General features: G+C 33.6%; 2 protein-coding genes and 1 non-coding gene across 6 annotated transcripts; 2 read left to right on the top strand and 1 right to left on the bottom strand.

Annotated features, from left to right (window-relative positions):
• Positions 1-306: 306 nt before the first annotated feature.
• On the top strand, positions 307-14,374 carry LOC130662407 (uncharacterized). Of its 3 annotated transcripts, XM_057461274.1 has the most exons (5): positions 307-325; positions 441-571; positions 10,678-11,720; positions 12,288-12,867; positions 13,409-14,374. In XM_057461274.1, the coding sequence occupies exons 3-4, from the start codon at positions 10,685-10,687 to the stop codon at positions 12,842-12,844; spliced, it is 1,593 nt and encodes a 530-aa protein (XP_057317257.1). In that variant the 5' UTR covers positions 307-325; positions 441-571; positions 10,678-10,684; the 3' UTR covers positions 12,845-12,867; positions 13,409-14,374. The 3 variants fall into 3 exon arrangements, with proteins under 3 accessions (XP_057317257.1, XP_057317256.1, XP_057317258.1); XM_057461273.1 differs by lacking the exons at positions 307-325; positions 441-571 and adding an exon at positions 5,241-5,367; XM_057461275.1 differs by lacking the exons at positions 307-325; positions 441-571 and adding an exon at positions 8,888-9,005.
• Positions 14,375-15,029: 655 nt separating this feature from the next.
• On the top strand, positions 15,030-22,282 carry LOC130662405 (heterogeneous nuclear ribonucleoprotein A0-like). 2 transcript variants are annotated; one of them, XM_057461271.1, is made up of 4 exons: positions 15,030-15,225; positions 19,975-20,575; positions 21,002-21,698; positions 22,064-22,282. In XM_057461271.1, exons 1-3 carry the CDS (start codon positions 15,223-15,225, stop codon positions 21,670-21,672), a joined length of 1,275 nt encoding a protein of 424 aa, XP_057317254.1. In that variant the 5' UTR covers positions 15,030-15,222; the 3' UTR covers positions 21,673-21,698; positions 22,064-22,282. The 2 variants fall into 2 exon arrangements, with proteins under 2 accessions (XP_057317254.1, XP_057317253.1); XM_057461270.1 differs by having other exon boundaries at positions 15,033-15,225; positions 21,002-21,691.
• Positions 22,283-22,919: 637 nt separating this feature from the next.
• On the bottom strand, positions 22,920-22,992 carry Trnaa-ggc (transfer RNA alanine (anticodon GGC)). The gene has a single exon. It is a non-coding gene; the product is annotated as a tRNA-Ala (tRNA).
• Between the last annotated feature and the right edge of the window lie 440 nt (positions 22,993-23,432).

Genomic DNA, 23,432 nt, shown 5'->3' with positions numbered 1-23,432 from the left:
GCGATACCATCATAATTTTCTTTATTTTGTTGCTAATTGCATATGGGTCAGCGGTGTGTTACTGTGAAACAAAAAAATATTAAGAGCGTTTTTTTTTGCTGTAATTAAGTGAAAAAAAATTGAATAGAAGAGACAGTATTTAGAAACATTTTTTTACATATACATACAACATTTTTTTTTACAAAAAAATAATAAAGCTTAACGAAGTCTATACTTATTAAAGATGTTATTGAAATGATTTTTTCATTTAGAAAGAAAATTGATCAAATTAAGTGCTTGTTCTTTTAAATTTATTTTGCTTTGGGAATTTAACAATATATAAAAGGTTTATTTTTTAATTTTGCTATTTTTCTCAAAGAGAAAACAATTTGAGTAATTTATTTTAATTACAGACTTCATTAGTTGGAAAGCATGCATTTATTATTACATACAACCTTTAGGTTAAATTAGCTGGAAAGAAATCGCAGCATTGATTAATTCTCAAATTTACTGCCAGTGAGAGGAAAACACATAATTAGAAGACAGAAAGAGGAAGAGATATCTTCTGCAGAAAAGAACACCAACAAAACAGGTCAGTTTTTTTATCATTCTTTTTAAATGTTATATATTTTTTTATCATTTTATTTCGACTTAATACATGGAAGTTATTATTATTATAAATAAACGCGGGATAATGTACAGACCAGATTGAAAAGTGTTATATACAAATCTATGATAATTTTCGTTCGAAACAATAATTATCAACAAGATAAAGTTATTAAATTCAAAATTTCTTCTTGATTAAAAAAGAAAATTTTAATTTCAACTGCAGCTGCAACCAAGGACACGGTTTTTGTTACACAACATGAGTTTGGCCACCCATGGTACATGCCTTTCCCCCAGGGTTAATTTTAAATTTCTCCAAAACATATTTTGTTATTTTGTCATTTTTTCCATTTTTTCTTTTTTTTTATAACGTTTAACATTGACCAACCGGGTGTCTTTGAACAAGTGAATAAGCAAAACTAAACCTTTTATACCTTAGTTCCCAATCCCTTTTTAGTAGGCATGTCAAATGTAACCCAAGCATAAAGTTTCTTTGCTCTCCTTCGCATGAAACTATGTGAACAGATAAACTGTTGTGACACAAAATATGTACAGTAATTTTTAAAAGGTTCAGCAATTACCACAGTGGATGAACTTGTAATCCTACGCATAGGTTTAAAACAACCTCTTTCCCAACCAAGTTCTTTTCTTTTTTCGGGGGTACCAGTAGGCATATTAAAAGAGGCATGGAAGCTAAGTTTTAGAGAGCAATACACTATCAGTGATAATTTCAAGAACGTGGGTCTAGAAATTCTTAAACTATTTCATTAGTACAAAACAAACAAAGAAACATGATCGTACGGTTTGTGTTTATTTGCGTAAGGTCTGAAAGCAACTGCTGAGTAATTCTCACACCGTCAAGCAGATAGATGAAATGTAATTCAAAGCCTCTTTGCACTTTTGTTTAATTGTCCTCCTCTATTCAAGTGTAGTAATCTGTTGTGTAACAAACGTTTCCTTGATTTTATCTTTAATTAGAGAAATTTTCACACTTTTTTCTTATGAACAGTACTTTTCTTTTTAATATTATCCTCTCAAGCTCTATTTGTTTTTACACAGCTCCAGCTAAATTTTCCCTGCGAGATATATAAGCTGAAATTAAGGTTCATATGGTGACTTCACCCCTGAGCCGTTTTAGCGTATCAGCCACCACTAACGAATTCATTTACACTGACTATTTCGATGGAATTATCAGAACACGAAGATTCGTAGAGAAGCAAACAGTCCTGGAAACCATGTTGCGTATGTGCAGAAATATACAAGCATTCTGGGGAGGTACATAAGAGATGAATTTAATTTTGTAGCACGTTTTAACTGTCACTTGATCAGAATCGAATAGATAGTGGTGGGATTTTGTTGAATAAAAAGGAGAGGGAAAGGACCCTAGAATACCATGTGAAATAAGAGAAAGGATACTAACATGAAAAATAAAAAACGCATGCGCATTAGATAGTCATGAATCACCGTGCCAGTGTTCAAAGCACGAGAAAGAAAGCGTCAGCTTTTGTAAACACAAAATAATTAATGAAGCAAATAATAACTAAAATAACTGTATGTTTACAATGGTTAGATCACACGCACTTGAGGTTTGGCTACACGCAGGTTTGTGGATCCCAGGGCTTTTTGACTTCTGAGACAGAGGTGGAAAATTAACGATTCTGTCTACCGGAGCGGTTATCATGGTTTCTAAATTGAAAGAGGGCGAGGCGATTATCCCTTTTCTCAAACACTCCGTCCTTGGTCACCCCACCCCATCCCTTGGCTGCTGCGGGTCTGCATATGCAAGGAGTTGCGTTTAAAATAAGAAGAAGAGAAGACATGCAGGAAATTTAAAAATTATTTTTAGCATGATTAAACATATGCTACACAAAACATATAAGCAATACAAAATCTCGTACAAAATAATTATAATAAAGTAAAACAAAAAGAACATCAAATAACAGATAAATAATTAAGAAACTTTGCAATAAATAACACCTTTTTGACGAAAAACGAACATTTCGAGCTGAGCCTTGTCCGGCAAGAACTTGATTACGTTTTATGGGGAAACACGATTTTAAGAAACGCTAGATTGGTTTTAGATGGTTCTTGCAATTCGCAAAATATTCAACAAATACCTTAGCAGACTAAAAAACAGTCGGAAAAATGTGCGTCGCCTATAGAAAAATTCGTCACTTTTGTCCAAAAATTTTTAGTCCGATAGGGTATATATAAAAGCAAATTTTAGGATTTTTTCTGAATGGCAATTAAAAAGAGACAGGCTTTAGAAGTTTCTCAAGAAACTCTTGCAGAGCAACCTTGAACCTAGGACTTTTCTTACGTCTGTGTTTGTCAAAGCTGTAAAAGAGCTCTTGTGAGCTTCAGAGCAAAAGGAGTGAAACGGATTTAAAACAGCTAGGAAGAGTTATTGTTGAAATTAATTAAAAAAAACTTGGCTAACATGATCCAAGATGATGGACTGTTTTAAATACGACCTGTGAGTGAAACGTTTCTTGTAAACTTGTCTCATGGGTTAAACATCATTTGGCGTAGTGGAGGGCTTTGGGTCCGCAGTTTAGTACAGAATATAAGAACATGGTAACCGATCTTACATTTGTAAACAGTGCCATGTGCTTCTTTTATAATTAATGGTAAAAATTTATGCAGGGTAAGTTTAGCTAACTTTTTTTAAAAAAACTTTAGCATGTATGTGTTTAAGATATTCGTTAATTCAGTTTTATAAAAAGCTTAACTTTTTTTACCTTTTTTGACTGCTCGTGATAGCTATACCGATCACCAAAAGAGATAAGAGCTAAATCAAATTCTTAACTTTCTCCTTTTGTGATTTCAATAGCGCTTTAGTCAGTCAGATATAACTGCTCAATCCAAAACTTTCCATCTCAGCTATGGCCCTTCCCCTGGAAATATTTTTCTCCTCTGGTGTACAACATGGACTTTTCATGGTCAAATTTTCACAGTAAAAATTTAATTTAACAAAACTTACAAGAAAAGAAGATTTAAAGATGGAAAAAAATCTAGTTTTGAATTTACGAAGGTTTGTCCACAAAGACAACATGCTTATGGCATGCGTACACCATTTTATAATGGCTGCTTCGTCTGAATACTGGCCCTTGACTTGTTTAACTAGTTTGGTTGTTGTATTAGAACTGGGGCAAGAGGAGTCTTCTATGACTTATGTAGAGCTCTCTAACAGTTTTGGAATGTGGTTGAATAACTTTGAAGTAGGTTTCTTAAAGTGGTAGACACTTCTTTAACTCTTTAAATGACATGTTCATGTGAACGTATGTTAATACTTTAAAGAAACATTCGTTCAGCATATATATTTTTATATTTTTATTTTATTTTATATTATTATTTTTATACTTCTTTAACTCTGGTAGATTGCTCCATGCATTAATAACCCCAGTAGCAAAAGAATATTTTCTTTTCTTTAGTCTACTATAAGGCTTCCATTTCTTTATTCCATCGTATGTGATCATTCTAATTGACACAATAAGTCTGTATAATACCTCTTAAGTTTTCCATGCTAGTTTTCTACCAAGAAGTTATTTCCTGGTTTATGGATGGTTTACCAATGATTTAAAAAAGTTCATGGAACTTTGTGATTTTTATACATGCACAAATATTCTAGTAGGTAAAAAGTAGACTTATATATATATAATTTAAAATCTGTGGTACCTTGTTTACATTTTCTACCTACATGAATAAGTGTTCAGGCATAAAGTGCCTGCAGGAAATTCAAATTTTACTTGTGACATGATTAATCAATTGGATAAATGAAATTTTGGCCAGTATATATACTTGTCCTTTTTTATATGCAAAAACCTGAAAGTGAGTTTATAAACCATATACATTACCAAGAGAAAATGAAATTTGAATGCCACAAGAGACATTTTTGCCCAAGCCTAATTTATACACATAGATTATATATGGTATTTTCCCAATTTTAATATTGCTGATGACATCGTACAAAAAGTGCTGAAATCAGCAAGAAAATAATTTATTTTTAAATTGATTTGATTTAAACTGATTTATTCCATTTGTCTCATCGTATAATTGTGACAAATTTTATGTCATTAGTATCCAAATTTAAATATGTCTTATAGTCCTTGTGTTACTCCTAATTTGGAGAATTGTTCATTCCAGTACTTTCTTAGTTATCATAAGTTACCTTCAAGTCCAAGTAAAAAATTGATAATGTAAAATCAACTAAAAATGGTGGTGATGTGTACATGAAACTGTATGCTTCATAAAGTTGATTTTGCATTAACAATCAACTGAAAATGGTGGGTATGTGTATATGAAGCTTCATAAAGTTTTGTTTACCTGACAGTTGCCTACTCCTAAAAAAAGTACATCATTGTAAATGATCTTTCAGTTAAATCTTGACTTAATTTTATTGATATATATATATACATATTTGTAATGTCAACAATATGTATACATAATTTTTGGAACATTTTTTCTCCAACTTTGGATTTTAATATTTGGCCTTTTTTATTTGTTTGCTAAGAAAAGCTAAACAACATTTTTTTGAATTTCTTATATTATTAATCTGCTAATATTAAATTTTCAAATCAATAAATAAAGTTTTCTATAGATCTTGTTTAATTTGGATTTAATTAAAAGATAATGAAGTAATAATTTATTCTCTGCTTTGTTTCTTTTCTTTTAATTTTTTTTTTTAATTCTGAAAAAAAATCTGATTTGAAATCTTAAGTACAAACATATGGATGTGTTTAACAAAAACGAAATATTTGTCTCTGGTTAAATAATTTTTATGTAAGTTTTATATATTTTTATTTTGTTCTATACTTTTCATTTGATAGTCTTTATGGTGAAATAAAATTAATATTTTGTAGAACTTGTATTTTTATTTTTGAATTTGTTATGTAGGAATGAATAAAGCATGTTATAACATCATCAGAAACTGAAGTATAATTTTAAGAAGTGTTTTAAATTACTTTATATATTATATAAGGTTGTATTAAATTTTGTTGCATTCGTTAGTATTTTACATGAATCCACACCTCTTTGCTATTTTGTTGTGTTTTTATTGTTTAACATTTTGACTTGATTACCCTAATCAAGGTATTATTAGTAATTTATGCAGAATAACTAAATTAATTCGACTAGCTTTGAATATAAACATGCCTGGAAAAGCTTTTAAGTCAACCTATTTTTTCACAAAATTTTAAGCACTTGGTAATATTTTGTTTAAACATTCCTTCTTTTTCAAAGAAATAATAGATCATTTGCATGTTAGTCTGAAAATTATTAATGTTAAAAAATGTAACAATATATTTTTTGGGCAAAACTACTTAGACACTGATTTAAGAAAATGGACATTCCAGTGGGCAATTTCTCCACATTTCCTTCCCCTATCCCTAAATAAATTAAAAAAAGGTTCCCAACACGACAAATTATCTAAGCTGTACGGTTTATTCAAGATTTTCACTTATAAGAAACTTAGTGTAATTAAGAAATATTCAAAACTTAAAATTTTTAGCACTAGAAAAATTTGTATAAGATAATTTACAGAAAAAAATCAGTTATGAAAGTGGTAATTGGGTATTTGTTTTGTAGCATATATTTGATAGCACTGTAGCATATATTTGATATACATTTTTCTAGCCTTTAAAAAAAACAACCTATCTTTTTTATCACCAAATGTGAATTCAGTTAACCAATTCATTAAGATTGGGTACACGACTATAACTAAAGTTTTAATAAAACAATTATGCTAGTTTTTTTTTTAATGGAATGGTTAATATTGGGTGTTGAACCTAAAGACCTTTTTTAAGTGAAAGGCCTAAAATGAGAACTTAAAGTATGACAGTATTTTCTTTGTCGACAAGACAAGTAATTTTTATGAAAAAACATTTATTACATTGTTGTAGACACATCACCATATGAGGAAATGTTAAAATTAGATCTGACATCATATTTACTCAGAACATCCCTTCTAAACCTGTAAATCTTATTCAGTTTAAACTAATTATAATTTGGTTCTTTTAATGTTTTCAATAGATAATTTTACTGATGAGTGTAATCATAATAAGTTGTAGAGATTTATCTGTGTGCGTTCTCGTGAGTTATAACAACCAGTAAAGTAGCTAATAATCGAATAGTGAGTCTTTATATTTATATTATATATGCGTCTGTGTTTTTAGCAAAGTTTTAAACCTTTTCTGAAAAGTAGGGGGTATTTTACAGTTTAACAGACAGTATTTTTTCACCAAAGTCGAGATGCACATGAAAAGATCAGTAAATGCTCTGTAAATGCTTGGATTAGCCAGAAAAATGTTTGGAAAATTAAACAACACTATTATCAATCTGTATATAAGAATGATTTTGTAAAATTTTGTCTTATCGTGATTATTGTAAATATACTAGCTTGTAAATAGGTCCAGTGTAGGTAGGTATATAATATTTTGAGAAGGGCAAAAATATTTTCTAGTACCTACGCAGAATCAGGGGAGTTTTAATAGGGCGGGCGGATTCTTATCGAATGATCATTATTGTATTATTGTTTGGTATATTGTCAAAATATATGAAATTTCAAAAGTTGTTTCCAATTTCCAATAAAAAAGCAAGAGACCATTGACTCAAATTAATTCTGTGTGTGTTTTTTGAGTTTGTTTTCATTGTTTCCTGATTTTTTAATTAGTACAATTAAGAAGCCAACCTCATTTTAAATGTCTCATTTCGTAATTTTTAAACCGGGCATGGCACAAATTCAAACCTCTATGTTCTTGTACGCTGCGTAGCTATATATGTCTAATATCTTCAGTGATTAAACACTAGCTTGTAAACAAAGCAGTGGAGAGTCACACAAATTGTGATCCCTGTTGGAATGTTGAATTATCTTGTCTCAATCTGCTTCCATGTATTAGCTATACAATCACCTTTTATTTTGTAAAAAAACTTTTGATTAGAATTTCCAATAGTATTGTAGTTTTGATGCTTGAATGTCCTTGCAATAAAAAGTTAGTTTCCTTTGAACAGTTTTGATAAAATTTTGTTATTTAAAACGCCGAAAGAAAAAGAATTTAGTGAGTAATTAACGGTAACATTACCGTCACGGATACGTATGACTTTCTTACCTGCCACACAAGCCGGTAAGCGGTCACTAGATGGCACCAAATGAGCTGATAACACTACATTTAAAGTGCGCCGGAGTGGGAACTCGAACCTGAAACGTTACGATTACAAGCTGAATGCGCTACCACTATACTATATCCACTAATAATTTAATAACAAAGTAGTGATATGCAGCTAGTCTGTTTTGCGCGCTGCACTCCTACGCCGTGATGAAAAAAATACTGTCTTGTTATCAAAGATACTCCGACCTTCTAATTATTTTTTTACAGGCGACCATTCAGTAGCAATTTCCCTATAATTGTTTGAATGTAATTACTATGCTGTGCCCATTACTTTTCTCGTTTTAATTAAGAAAACGTATGATGTTCTTAACGAGCAATAAGCATTTAATTAGCGATAGTTTTAATTAAGTCGAATAAAAAAATATATGGTTTCTATCTCCTTATGTATAACTTGTTAATTTTTTTATCACAACTTTGTTCCCAGGATTCCTGTGTTTTTTTACATTGGTACAGAAAAGAAGGTTGACATTATCAAAAAAAATTGACTTTTACTAAGTTGTCCTTCTAAAACTAAGCTTTTCCTTTTTCAAATAATCAAGCTTCCAATTAAATTAAAATCCACCTGAGTTATGGAAGGTTTGTTTTCAAAGGTAATAATGTACTTTACCCTTATACCAGGAGCCATCAAAATTTTACGAGTAGAAATAGTGTTTTTAAACATTTTTTATACCAATGCGTATTTAGGATGTTAAATGTTCGTTAGCTGGATGTGAGCGCGTATTCACCGCGTTTTTTGATTACTCCAAATGTCAATATATGTGGCAGTCACACCCAGAGTCATTCATTGACAATGTATGTATCATTTCCTTTTATAGTCAATGCATTTTTGGTCATGACTTTAACATATTTTCATTAAACATATTTTCAGCTAACAAAATGAAAGTGAATTTAACAGGCTGTCTAAATTTACGAGGTTTTGCAATCATCGCACGCAATAGAAACCACGTCAGTGATCGCTTGTCTGTGTGAACCTTTATTCTACAGTTTCACTAATCTGGTCTTATTATGTCCAGTCTAATTATTGCATCCAAGCGCAGTTCATTTTATACGACTAAGCAAGGCAATTGAATACTTTATCATGGTTTATTTGGCTGTAGAACAATTAAAGATTTGTCTCAATTATTGCAGAGTTTTTAATGGAGTTCGTAATTATCATTAAGTTACTGGGGTGTGTTGATGCTTTTGATTAGACATGCATGTTTGTTCATTAGTGTGGTGAATTTTTTTAAATATCCGACTAGAAAAATTTAACAGGTTTGGCTAAATATTTTATATATATATCTTTATTTAATGTTTTTTATTTTACATATTTGTTATTTTAAATTTAATATTTGGATATATATTTTGATTAGCTCCAAATATTTTTTTTAATATTTAGAAGTTGTTCTGCATTTGCATCAGCATTTTTTTTCTATTTCCACTATTTATTTATATATATTAACATACTTATTAATTCATCTTTTACCTCCATAGAAAAACGTACTTCTACGATATAACTTAGATTTTCAACAATCCTTACACATGTCTGAGTCTCCTAAACTTTTTTTATCTGGAATTTTCAATTTTATCTGAGAAAGCAATCCTTCAATAATATTTGTTAAAATTGAAACATATACTGATCGCTTCGAGAGTTAAGAATTAAGTGTATTTAATTTAGCTCTCTGTGTTAGGGTGAATTCTTTGCACGGCGTAGCAAGCGCAGCCAATTTGCAACACAAAAATTTATAAAGTAGTGACTTCTATTGGTAAAAAAAGTTACACGCGTTTTTGTACAAATGTCAAAGTTGTAGGTGCCGTAGAATTTAGTTCTCAAATAAGTAATTCGAAACTCAAAATCTGAAATTATGATGTCATGATTTGCAATTATAAGTTCCATCCGCTTAGATTTAGGACAAACATTTTTTCGATTATATTTTACAATGTGAACATTCACACTTCCCGCTTCCAAAGCACATCTAAATGCTGCCTTATTTGTTATGCGGCGTTACTTCATTTGTGGTATACGCATGACCCCCTCCCCCCTACCGATCATACCGCAACATTTTTTTTAGTGATTTAAAACTTTGAACTCCTTTATTGGTGATATCACCGCAGCTTTGAGCTATAGCTAAAAGTTTTGGCAATTAAGCAAATAGATTAAATTATGTTGTTTTGAAAAAGGATTTATGTTAATTCGTGTTTTACCATTGGCAGATTTATCTTCTAGTTCAAAATGGTTAAATGCAAATATAAAAGAAATAACGATTTTGTTATTGGACGGTAATTAGTGTGCGTCGATTGAATTACGTAGGTGAGGGATTATAGTAATAAATATGCGGAAAAAACTCGATTGAAATGTATGAATTTCTAAGCAAGCTTAAGAAACTCGAGAAAAGGAAGTTCATATATATACTAAAAACTTTCATAAGTTGACACTTCTTCTGAGTAAATTTAAAAAAACAAAATTACATATGTATTCTCTGATATTAGTTTAAAAGGTTTAGTAATAATCGAGACCTTTTGCGACGACTGGTAGTCGATATTTTCTAACTCGCGCGCCAAATGCGTAAAACAAAAGCAGTACACATTTGCTAAAAACGTAGGGTCCAATTCAAGAGTTTTTACCCTCCTTCGCAATTTTAATTTTTAAAATGTTTTAACATTTCTAAATGTTCTCGTTCTTTAAATAATTTTTTTATCGAAAAGTTAAATTATCGTAATATATATGTAATGCTGTGATATATTTTACCAAAACTTAAAGAATTAGATACCAGTACTTACGATAAATAAAATTGTGCAGTTGCTGATACAATCCCCCCCCCCCCCCAGCTCACAGAATTTTACTTTCGGTCAAGAGCTAAGTTTCTTACAAACCGGTTTCCTAAATTACTCGGCGGACACTAATACTGTGCATTTTTTTAAAACGCATCAAATTATTTTGATTTAGGTAAAAAATGACCAGCAGCGAACCGAAGATAGCGCCTGAAGTCATTTTAAATCTGAAAGACCGACTCAAGCATGGTCAAAATGTTACGAAGATCTTAGAAAGCCAACTTGATACTGCCCAACAGAATATTAGCTTGCTCCAGGGACAAGTTCGACTCGCGAACGAGACTATACTAAACCTGAAGAAACACTTTCAAGAGACAGAAAAAATATTGTCTCACTTGATGTCGCCCAATCAGCAACCATCTCAGAGCTCCTTTGAAATGGAAACGAAAGACTCGGACACAGAATCTTCCCAAAAACATGTTGACAGCACAACGAGATCGCCATTGCCAGAAGCAGCAGTCACCACCAGCAGATCATTTGACGAACGAAATGAAAAATCACCTTATGCTATACAACTCAAGCAAGTCCTTGATGTGTTAGACGAAGAACCGAAAAGACCGGTACTGGTTCACCATCCGGAATCAGCGAAGGATTGCAACTGCTCGGATTGTCAGACAACTCGTAAACAATACGTGGAGTGTGACTACGAGAGCAGCTCCTGTTCGAGCGAACACTATCGCAGAAAAAGCGACGAGTCGTGTAAAGTGAAACCGAAAAGTAGCGGGCACATTCACCACAATACATCTCCAAAAGCTTATTCGAGAAGTGAATCACACAGCAGTCACTCACTTTCTTATTCTCAGTGCTCTGGTCCCTGCTGCGCCAATAGTGATCGGTACAAGATGATGGAAAAGCCTTCGACGCCTGTTCATTACGTGAGTATGCGTTCGTCATCGGGAAAGCACGGAGAACGTCATCACCATGGTCACTGCAGCGATAAATGTCAATGCCACTCGTACGTCAATTATGTACCGTATGGTTATCGCGTTGTTGAAGGCAGGTCAGGAATGCCAGACTCCATGCCGCCGATGTCGCCGTCCACTCGTCGAAAACGATCATACGCGCCTGTTCTACCTGGAGAGGAGCCACCACATTTAAAATACACGAAAGTGAAGCGCATTGATGGTAGCAAGCTAACTGCACAAAAAGTATTACAAGGTGAATTTCCTTTTTATATCTTAAAAATTATTTTTGTTTTGGATTCATTTTATTTTGATAGAACACTGACTAGTTGTAGTCTCTTTGTGTCTGTGTTTTCATTCTTTACTGCCACAAAGCGTTACATCGTAGAGCCTAAAATAAACGCCAAAGTCGAAATAAAAGTACTTTTCGGATGAATGCACAGGCAAAAAAGTTTCAATAAAATCCTGTCACGACCATTGTAAAAGCAGAACATGCAGAGGATTTGCATTTTTCAAATTTTTTTTTGAAAATGGAACGTTGAGTGTGTGTTGATGTTTGTGGTGTATTGATAAATTGGTGGTGCAGAATTTATTTAAGCTAACTTAAGTCTCTCTTCTTATTGCAGTCAGATATTCAGGATCTTACGCACTGCCTCCTGTGATAACCCCTTTCCTTAACACAAACCCCTAAATATACGATTGCGTAGTTTAATAAATGCCCATATCGTTTATAGAGTTTATGGTTAACAAATCGAGTTAAAGTGAACAGTAGGATTTCCTTTTGTTTATAAACGAAGTAAACCAACATGAAACGTTTCTTTAGATTTTACTAAACGACGTTTTCTGCCTTACAATCCAAAGTACGACCTAGATCTGCTTATCGTCCCACCACCTTTGCCCGCCATGGATCTTATACAGAGCGTCAACGCCCATTCAGATATTTCTAAAAGTAATTCGGAGACACATTTGTCGTTGTTGCCATCTTTGTACAAGAACTGTCACGAAGAAAACACGATTGAAAATTTGAATGGTATCGAAAAGAGCAAAGAAATTTTTCAAAATGGCAGCAACAGCGGTAGCAAAATCCTATGTAACGACAACAACAACAACAACAACAACAATGAAACAAACAATTTTTACGCTCATCCTTTTAAAACAGCAAGTCTTCCGAAAACACTATCGACTATAAAAGAGGAACGAAACAACGGGCGCAGTAAACTCGAGGATCATATCAGCAAACTTCGAAACGATTCGACGCGATCGCCTCACGGTAACAACCGATCGCCCCACGCAAATAACTACTACAACGAGCAGGATTATCACGTTTCAACGTTGAATTTGAAACAAGAAAGAACGGTTTCGCCCGCAGGTGGGAAGTAGGATGGATGACAAGAAAGAGCATGGTGAGTAATTTTTCTTTTGTTTTTCATTTTAAATTGAAATTCAATTCAAAATGTTGGTATTGTTACGTGGGCTAGCAGTTTTATAAGAAAAGAAAATTGATAAAATCTAGAACAGTCCCAAACTGGCTATCACACTTAATAAATCGCAATGTCTTTTTTATCGTAAAACAACAAAGGAAAGTATGGCTGAAGAAACTAATGTTAAAAGATTATTAAATTTATTATATAAAGGAAAAAAGAGAAAAATTATTAACAATAAAGTAAAAGGTTGAGCAGTTGGATACTAAGAATGTAATTTGGAACATTGCAATAAATTTGTCGATTTTTTTAAACCCGTCTTTATCAACGTGAAGCTTAAATACTAAAACACAAATTGCTGCACGAAACTTATACAATCTAAACTCAAGTTTGTAGGGGAGCTATGGCGAGATTGGGTGTTGCCGTTTTGGTAGTGTTGTCACACCTCGTATTGTTGTGGATTATGTTATATTTCAACATTTTAGCTGTATTCTAGCTTTTACTTTACCTCCTTTTTGTTTAGGTGTGACGATATAAATTCGTGTGTGTATATTATAATATATAGAATTTAGATAATTTTTTAGTCGGATAGTTAGATAGGCCTAATTTACACGACGAGATCAGTACGAAACTCGCAAATTGTGTGCTAATATCCGTCCTGTAAATTTAGACCTTTATTTAATCATATATATATATTTTTAATTTTAATTGGACAAGAAGTGACATTTTTGAGAAGTTTGAATTTTGATCTTCAAGAGTTACCCGGACATAAAAATAAACTTTCATGATGTTAGCTTACTTCAAGAAGCTTGCACACCCCGCCTTCTTCTTATATCTTTGAAATAAAGAGCATATATCAGCGAAGCTTGTGTTTATAGTTGCTGTACATCAAGTGACCTGTACGTAAAGTTTAGCTGTGGTGTAATAATGGAAACTGTTGTTTTTTCTAAAAAAAAACTTTGTTATTTTGTACATAGTATGATAATGATTGTTAGTACTGTACGTAGCTGTAAATTTGCAGATTCTAGGTTTTTATATTTTTATCATAGAAATATCTTGTCCCCAGACTAATCAATCTTTTCACAGCCGTATAGATTAAAAGTCTGGGTTCGAGACTGTAATTAGGTAATAAATTAATTCAAGAATACTTTTTTGCGTTGGTTTTTAGATATGCTAGTTCTATGTCTCGCTTACTCAAGAGTCTAAACAAGAAGATACCTTAGGGATATCATGGATACACCTGGTAAACAGGATTATTTAAAACTTTTTGTTACTGTTAGAGTTTGTAGTTTTTCTCCATTATAATGCTCTGTCAAGGCAATAAAACTTCATTTAAGAAAGCACGAAAGTCAAAAAATTCAACTCGTTATATTTTTATGTAGATTTATAGTAATAAGTGAGACAAATAAGTGAGACAATCACTATAAGTTTTTGTTGTGTTGTTTTGTCATAGATTATACTATCATGTGCTAGGCGCATTTATATTTCATTTGTTTTTTTTGTTTTTGCTGCACTAGATCATTTTTAAGTCGTTTCCCTCTCACCGACCCACTTGCGCTTCGTGAAAGTATTGTTTAGAAGTTTGTTAGTTTTCCCTCACATCATGTTTCTCATTAACGGTTTTAAAATAATAGCTAACATTATTACTGCGAATCCAATTAATGTTGAAAAATTTATGAGCTTAGGAGTTAATTAAATTGAGAAAAGCGGCTAAAGTGCGGAAGGGCGTTGAAGCACAGGGAGAGAGACGCGGCCATTCAATTTCTTGCGTATTTATCTTAGGTTCTCTTTATAAACGTAAAGCACATATTCATAGCGAGGTTTTAGTTCGAAAAGTATCATAGAATGGTTGCTACTGGCACAACCTATGTGCTGCCCTTTTTCAACAAATTGAATGGGGTTGATCGCTGTTTTCCTGTAGAGTTGAGCATGTAGTGATAAAATCTTCGAGTAACTTAGACGGCCTGTAGGAAAAATTACCTAACAAAGAATATCTTGCTTCAAATAAAAAATAAAAATAAAGATATCATCCATCAGCCTCGTTCCCAGGGTCTAGTATATTACGCAGTGGCCAATAAAGCTATCAACTTCATCAACAAGGAAAAATGCTCTGGGAACAAGGTTGATAATTGGTAGTTTTTTTTCTGATTAAGTGGGTTTCGGAAAGCCGTGGACGAAGGACTTTGGGTCTGTCATTTTTTCCTATTTTGTGCACGCCGTGTTTCTTTGGCGCTGAATTTTTAAGAATGTCCCCACTCTCCAGGTGAAGATATATGTTGTGGCTCTCTGGTTTATAACTTTTTAAAAGGTAGAAGACATTAAACAATATTATAAAAAATGGTAAGTTAGACTTTTGGATACTAGTGGCTTTTTGAATTCCTATATCCTTGGCAATTTTCTATATTCATTGGAAGCTAGCAGCTAGCTATAGCTGGCTAGCTAAAAAATGGCTTACTGCATAATGAAACAGGCACATATTCAGCATTTCCGTTGCAAACCTGTTCATTTACCGTAACCAGTGTGTCTGCTTTGTCAGGAAAGTCAGGAATTTTCAAAATATTGTCAAAATGTCAGATTAAAGTAAAAAAATAAATTAAATAGGGTGCAGACTCGTCAAAAGCACCGTATATGTGAGGGCGGCCGCAGGCCCTTTTCCTGTTTTTTTTTTCAGGTTTTTTTCAAGGTTTTTGTCTGTAACTGCCCTGAAAAGCCTGGGCCGTCTGAAAACCTCCAAATTGCGTCTGAAATGCAACACGCGCAAGCTCATTGTTTTCATTTAAAAAGTGTCTTGAGAAGAAGGAAGGTGCTATTTTGTCGTTGTACTCTCAGTTTGTTATTTGTGGGATTTTATTGCAGCTATTTATGGAATAAATGGTATAAAAATAGTTTTTTTGCAAAAAGCTTCCACACCACTGCTCAACATTAAAAGAATAAAATATACATGGTAGTAAATTGTTAAAAACATGTAGTTTCGGGTTGATTTGGGTTTGTCTAGACAAAATTGTCAGTTTTTTTTTAAACGGCGGAAGTCGTTTGACAACCCCATGCTTTTTGCGCGTTTTTGCTGAGCACCCCCCATCATTATATAGCCAGGAAACCCCAGTATAATTTTTCTTACCACTGGAAAATCGGAATAATTAAGGTGGGGAAAATTATGCCGGGTCTTAAACTATTTTTCTGTGGACAGAATACTAACTGCACTTTTGGATTGGTTAATTCTATTGTTCTTACTCACATGGTTAAAATTGGAAGTTCCTTTGTGTTGACTGTGACTGGTCTAACCTACTCGAACAAATATAGTTATTTCTTAATTTATTTAAGAGGGTAAGACGTGACAAACTGGCCTTGTGCTGATTGGTTGATTGTAATGCAGGTTTTGCTATGAGGTTGAATTAAATTTTAGGGATTTTCTCTAATATTTGTTTGCGTCTAAGCTTTCATTCGAGAAAAACTGAAGTTTATATCCTCAATAAAAGCTTGTGTAAGGCGTTTTTATTTATAGCATTTGCCAACCTTGTCTCGTCAGGCAGAACTGCTAAATAAGGAACAACGTCCATGCTCATTCCTATACTTTCGAAAAAAGGCTTATCAAAATCTCAACCTACCTACCTGCTTTACCAGATGTCTGTTGTATTCTCAATTTCATAGCATGTTTGTGCTATGTTTCAAAACCCACGGAATCTTATTTCTTAGTATATACATTTCACTATGAACTTTGAACGATCTTTTACAGTTGGGCTTACAAACCAGGGATCCCCTGTTCAAAGGATTTTTGTTCTGCCAAATTTGTTTACCACAAACAAGTGATACTTGGGCTGTAATATACCAATTCAAACAAACCCCAGCTGTCATAAAGGTGTTCTAGTTTTCATATTCAGAATGTACGGCCAGTATTGCTTACAATAAATATTCAGGGTATAATTGCAAAACAACAAATTCTGCATGTTTGCCAAGCCTAATGTTTTGTTGATTATGTTACAAAATATATGTCAACTAAAGTTACCAGTAGTTTTAGCCAATCTGACTCTAAAACATATGATTTGGTATTGTTAAATCTACAAAGATACAATTCACAGTTGATTCCAACTATACAGTAAAAAACTACCTAAAAATTAAGAAACACATGCTGACAACAGCGAAAACTGCAAAATCCCTGGTTCAGGGAATTTTATGCCTGAATCGAGGGATCTACTAATTCCTGGATATTATATTATAGCGTCATGGAATCAACAAAAGAAATAATATATAAAATGTATCTATGCTAGTATATACAGTAGACGTCTGTTAATTCAAATATGGCCTAATTCGAACTTTCCGTTATTTTGAACAAATTGCAAAGTCCCTTGAGTTTGGTTTAATAAAGTCTTATCTTTTGAGCTGCTTAATTCAAACTCCGCTGATTCGAACATTTCGCTAATTCAAACAACTTTTCAGTCCCAAGGCTACATTATGCTCGTTAATTTGATTTTTTTGTATTGATATATACAATGTTATGGGAAAGTAAAAAAAAGTTTTCATTTTTATTGCATCAATGGTGGCAAAATTTCTTTCAATTTATCAATTAAATTGACATTTCCAATAAAATCAAGTTTGCAAGGAATTTGGGACCTTGCCCATCGCCAAGCAAACAACTTAAAAGATTTTTATAAAAAGTTGTAGTAAAATTGTAATCTATATTATAATACCCATATACATCTGTCCGTCCGTCTGTCTGTCACGCAAAAAGGTAGCTTAGCTGCTCAGGTAGCGAGACGCACGCAATGTGGTATAAAAAGGACGGGCTAACCCTTGGATTTTTCCACAGCTAACGACTGGTAAAGTTTAGTCCATTGCGTGTTCGAATTAACGGACATCTACCGTATATAACAAAACTAATTTTTTGCTTCACACTTAACAGTGGTATTGAGAAAAAAAGTAAAAAGCTTTTATATTGTTTTTTTTCTAAAATGACAAGAAAACGATTGTACAATGCTTAAAAATTTATTTTCTTCTTAAGCTTAAAAATCACAGTGTTTTGTTCGAACGTGATCAGAAAACCGTAAGAAATCTTCATATTTCCTTGTAGACTTACAAGGAAATGACAATATGAAGATTAAAAAATCCACTGTATTTCGTTCTAGAATAACGAGAAAATGAATTTACGAAGCTTGAACAACACTTATGAAAAAATCATATGTGAAATAAAGAATGTCTGTTCACTAAAAAAATAATAAATTTCAATAGATTTATTTCAATAGATACTTTTTCCCAGTCGTAAAACTTGCTTACATGTAAAGTTACAATAAATAAGACTTAGCTATGCTATATATCTACCATTTTTACTGGATGTAGAGAAAAAATGCTAAGAAACTTTCATTCTTTGTTAATTCTTACTGCCAAGATATAAAACAAAACTGAAAATTGTAAAGTTGTTCACCTTTGAAATGTAATTAAAATTAAAATCACCCGATACCTAGATATTTAGGATGAATCAAATATTTTAAAGAACAACATAATTTTCCAAATTAAGATTCCTAGCAGACAGAATTTTTTTACATTTGAAAAAAATGGATCTGCACCCACATCTTTCTGTGTCATGACCATCAATGTTGTTTTTATTTTAGGATAAGGGATATTAAATTGCAGTTTCTAGTCTTTGGCATACTAAAAAAACACCCTGTGATTAGACAGATGCAAAATTTTACTATATATATATCATTTAATGTTTATTGGTGCTCTTTAAAAGACGCAAACATAATTTCGATGATTACTTGAAAATGTCAGTAATTCATTAGGGTCTGTGGACAAATAACTTACATCTTTTTTATTAGCATGGCCAATTTATACTTGACTGCCTCTTCCCCTTACTGGCTAAAAATATCAAAAAGCTATGAATAAGATATCAACGTTAGGCGAGTCCTGTACCTAGTCAGTAGAAGTTGATTTCGACAATCGAAGTTGTCCATTCTATCTATATTTGCTTGAGAATGCAAAAAATATGACATATTATTAACGTCTCAATGTCAATAACATTAATTTAATCTCAATAGCTTAATTGATATTTAATGAAGCCATAGCAGTGCATCTATAAATTTAAGGCCAAATAACTTTGAAACAGGGTGTGTGGTGTCGTCAGTCTTTTAACACTGCGTGGGTAGTAACTAGGGACAACCTCAGACCAAATTATGTATGATGTCATAAGTATATGCTCTGCAAGGGGGATAATTTAACATTTTTGACAAGCCATATAGAGTTAAAAATGTTTTCCGGCTGTTTATTTTGCAAATTTTAAACATTTTACAATATTAAGTTACCATAATTATGCTCAATGCATACGCATAATTAGCGCTTTTAAAACAAATATCTCTTATTAATTTTCAGGTATTTTTCCCACCCACCCTCACGAAAGACTCACCTTAAAGTTCGTGATGGTCAAATTTTTTTATTTTTTTTGGAAATTATTTTTTGTTTTAAATGTTATTACATGCTGTGTGTTTGATGGTATTTACTTAACATCATTGACGCAAGCTAACACTTTTTATTGTTAAGCACTGCATTTGTACCTACTTTGAACCACATATTTTTGCTGTATGAGCGAGGAAGATTTGAAAGGAAGCCCCTGCAGTGTGCACAAAATATTTGAAACATTTAAAACAATTGTTTTTTTCTAATGTTATTCTTATTGGTTGTAGAAGTTATGTTTATTGCTGTAAAAAATTCTCCCCCCTTCCCCCTCGCTTTTTGGTTTTCAAAAACAAAAAACAGACCCCCCAGCTAATAAGACAACCCCCTTTTATTAAGCAACTGAGAGTAACCCTTAAATATTTACTTAGGATTTCGTCAAAAACATGATTTTTGTTTTGCCGCGGGAAGGCGGAGACACCCCCTTAGGTCATTATATTATGACCCCCCCCCACTTTAAGAAATTTTCCCCGGAGTACCCACCCCCCTGCTTATTTACAATTAAGCACAAAAGTGTATTGTTGTGTTTTGTGTGGTGGAAATTTTGGATTATTAAAAATTGCTATTGTTTGAAGGGGCATAAGCAGGGTATTCTCTCAATCTTTAATTGCAGTTTCAATTTCCACATTTTGATTTCCTTTTTTGCAGAGTTATGAACAAGATGTCCAGCAATACGAGTCACAAGCCACCGAAGATACTCGAGAATGCGAGGCAATGCGCAAAATGTTTGTGGGTGGTTTGAATAGAGACACCAGTGAAGATGCTTACGCCGAATATTTCAGTCAATTTGGAGCGATGGAAGACAAAGTTATTATCACTGACCCGCATACAAAGCAGTCGAGAGGTTTTGGCTTTGTGACGTTTGAACAATCGGAATCTGTCGAAGAAGTATTTAAATCCCGACCGCATGAAATTGATGGTAAAACAGTGGAAGTGAAAAGAGCCATGCCAAGAGAATACAACACACCCGGTGCACATTCTAAGACCAAGAAATTGTTCATTGGCGGTTTTAAAGGACTTGATTTCGAACCTAATGACCTGTTGTCATATATTGAATCACGTCATCCAAACGAGCTTGGTGTCGTGGAAAAAGTTGACTTTGTAAAAGACAAGGAAACTGGACAAAATAAAGGATTTGGATTTCTCGAGTGCTCCAATTTTGATTTTGCCGACCGTTTAGCAATTTGTGAAAATTCATTCATCCTCAAAGGAAGAGAATTGTCTATCAAAAAAGCAGAACCACAACCAGGTGAGAATGTGTCATATGTAATGTGTAAATAAAAACATATCAAGAAAAGCTTTATTAAGAGTAAGGTGATTAAATTTACGTCAGTTGACTAAAATAGTCCTTGAATGAGTTTTTTTGATATAATATTTAAATTACTTTTTAAAACGAGCGACAATTCAACACTCTTACTAACAGCTAATTTCAAAGTTATTTTTTTAACATTTCGCAAATATCACTTTTATTGTTCAGGATCACAGTTTTCCAGTCAAATCATTTGGTTATTTCTTTATGACTAATATCTAGAAACTTATTTTTTGTCAACTTAAATTGAACGTTTAAACAGGTTTTTCAATTTGGATTGAGCAATAATTTTTTTTTACATTATTAAACTGTTATATGCTGTAAAATTTAAAATCATTATTTCGTAAAATTGATCTTTTTTCTCAGGTGCTGGTGGTCCTGGAGGCAGAGGAGGAGGTCGTGGTGGTGGTAGAGGTCGGGGTGGTTTTGGCGGTGGTTTTGGCGGTGGAAGAGGTGGCAACTTTGGTGGAAGAGGAGGTGGAGGCTTCGGAGGTCGAGGTGGGGGTGGTGGAGGTAGTTATGGTGGAAGAGGTGGTGGTTATGGTGGTAGAGGTGGTGGTCGTGGAGGGGGCCAAGGTGGTTATGGTGGAGGTCAAGGTGGTTATGGTGGAGGTCAAGGTAGTTATGGTGGAGGTCAAGGTAGTTATGGTGGAGGTCAAGGTGGTTATGGTGGTGGTCAAGGTGGATACGGTGGTGGCCAAAGTGGATATGGAGGCAATCAGCAAAGTGATTATGGAGGTTCCAATAACTACCAGTATGGAGGCAATCAAAACCAAGGCTACAGTACAGGATACCCGCAGCAAGGGGGTGCTGTGCCAGGATACGGCAATAGCACTTACCAGGCGGGAGGCTATCAGGGAGGTGGGTACAATCAGCCAAGCGCTGGTAGTGACGCGAACCAGTCTACTGGCTACCAATCTTTTGGAACTTATAATCAAAATCAGTCTCCTGGTGGGTTTGCCGGTGGAAGAGGTGGCCGTGGTGGTGCTGGTGGCGCGGGTGGCACTGGGGGACCACAGCGATATCAACCCTACTGAACCGGAAAAGGTTTTTGTGGTAAGTTGTAAGTATATTCTTTTGTATATATATTGAGCTCACAATCATGCGATGAGTTGTACTTAAAATGCAGAAACAGGCTAAAGCATATATTTCGAATTTTGGCTAAATTCACGAAATTATTGAAAGCATGGATGGTAACTTTCGGTGATTTAATTTGGAAATTTATTGCTCATTTTATTGCTTATTTATTGCTTATTTACATAATTGAACTTTTAAATTATCCAATTCGCAAAGTTTTCTGTCCGCGAAAATTTCTGCACATAGAGGAGTTGATAAACAGTATCTAAAATACGTTTTGTTTTTATAGATTGTACTTTAGTATTGTTTACATAGGGCAAAATGTATCGACGTTTATTTCTTTTGTCGTAGGTTTAAGTTCTGTAAGGAAAACGTCACGCATACATACGAAAAAAATAATACATGGTTGATGTACATACGTGTAAAATACTGACTCGTGATGCGGGGAGAAAAGACATGCTTAAAAATAAGTAAGCAAGTAAGTAGGTAGCGGCCTCCGAACAATGAGATGGCGATCAAACAGAACAAGCTTGTATAATTTATTTTAATAAATAAAATAGAAAATGATTTTTTTTTGCTTGTTTGATTTACTTGCTACCTGTAGGAGAAGTTAGTAATTCATTTGTACGATACTTGCACAGCGCTTGTTCCTTTTTTGGCCACCATTAGTCATTATTCATATATTGAGAATGGCTTGCAATAATTATCGTAACTTATTACCCGGGTAAAAGGGCGGCCTCGGTATTTTCGAAAATCGCGCAATGTGATTGGTTAGAACTTACGTCATAGCGGGCAATATTCCACGGTATTGCCCGCTACCATAACAACCGTGTTTAAAGTTTATTTCATGTGGTGGCATTAAATGTAATTATAGGGTTATTATTCGGGATGATATTCGTTCCGGTCATCCAGCCGACCGAATATTTGTATGTAGAATGTTGCCCTAATTTTAAAATAAACGATCTCGAGTGAGTATAACAAGTTTTATCTCAATAAATCGGTGAATGCTGGGTTTGAATTAGATCTAGTCGTTGGAGGGGACAGGGTTAGAAATTAACAAAATTAGCGAAGGAGGCGGGGAGATTCTGTCCTTTAGGAAAATGCTAGTGATGAATAGTAATTTATATTATAGGAACAACGGTGCATATGTGAGCTATATTTGCATAAGTAGTCATGTACATTATCTTCCCAAGTGCTGCAAAGATAATGGATCGAGTGGGACATGAACCCACGATCTCTCGCTTGCCGGGCGATTGCTTTACCGACTGTGCTATCGATCCGATGCTATCTCTCTAGCACATGTAGTAGACGAGGCGAGGATACTACCTTCTTGCGACGTACCTTTCTACTAACACATGCCAAAGGGGATATCAGGTAGTATCCTCGCCTCGTCTACTAAGTTATGATGGCAGTGTTATTATAGACTTTAAGATTAAAAATCTTCATTTAAGACCCTGAAAAGGCGCAATATTATTCAGTAAATGACACTGAATGACACTATTTGATCCATTAAATTGGCTAATTCCACGCCACACTCTGCTGGAAGAATTTTCAGAAGAAAACGTTTTAGCCTGCGCTTTGGTAAGGGAGCGTTCACATAATACGTCACCAATTTTTTGCCTATTTTCTTCTCCCCACTCCCCAATGTAATCAGTCGTAGTCATTTGGTTGACTCAAAATTATGTCATCATCTACTTAACCATAATCAAGCGTAAGCGAT

The sequence above is a fragment of the Hydractinia symbiolongicarpus genome, chromosome 10 (assembly GCF_029227915.1).
Source record: "Hydractinia symbiolongicarpus strain clone_291-10 chromosome 10, HSymV2.1, whole genome shotgun sequence".
Classification (NCBI taxonomy): domain Eukaryota; kingdom Metazoa; phylum Cnidaria; class Hydrozoa; order Anthoathecata; family Hydractiniidae; genus Hydractinia; species Hydractinia symbiolongicarpus.
The sequence above is the reverse complement of the archived record's forward strand: the minus strand, read 5'-3'. Positions and strand labels throughout refer to the sequence as shown.

What these genes read in the sequence shown, in the direction of transcription:
- LOC130662407 (XM_057461274.1), top strand. Translation starts at nt 10,685, where the DNA reads ATGACCAGCAGCGAACCGAAGATAGCGCCTGAAGTCATTTTAAATCTG. An exon ending in TGCACAAAAAGTATTACAAG is followed by an intron (nt 11,721 to 12,287) that starts GTGAATTTCCTT and finishes ACGTTTCTTTAG; the next exon opens with ATTTTACTAAACGACGTTTT.
- LOC130662405 (XM_057461271.1), top strand. An exon ending in AAAAGCAGAACCACAACCAG is followed by an intron (nt 20,576 to 21,001) that starts GTGAGAATGTGT and finishes CTTTTTTCTCAG; the next exon opens with GTGCTGGTGGTCCTGGAGGC.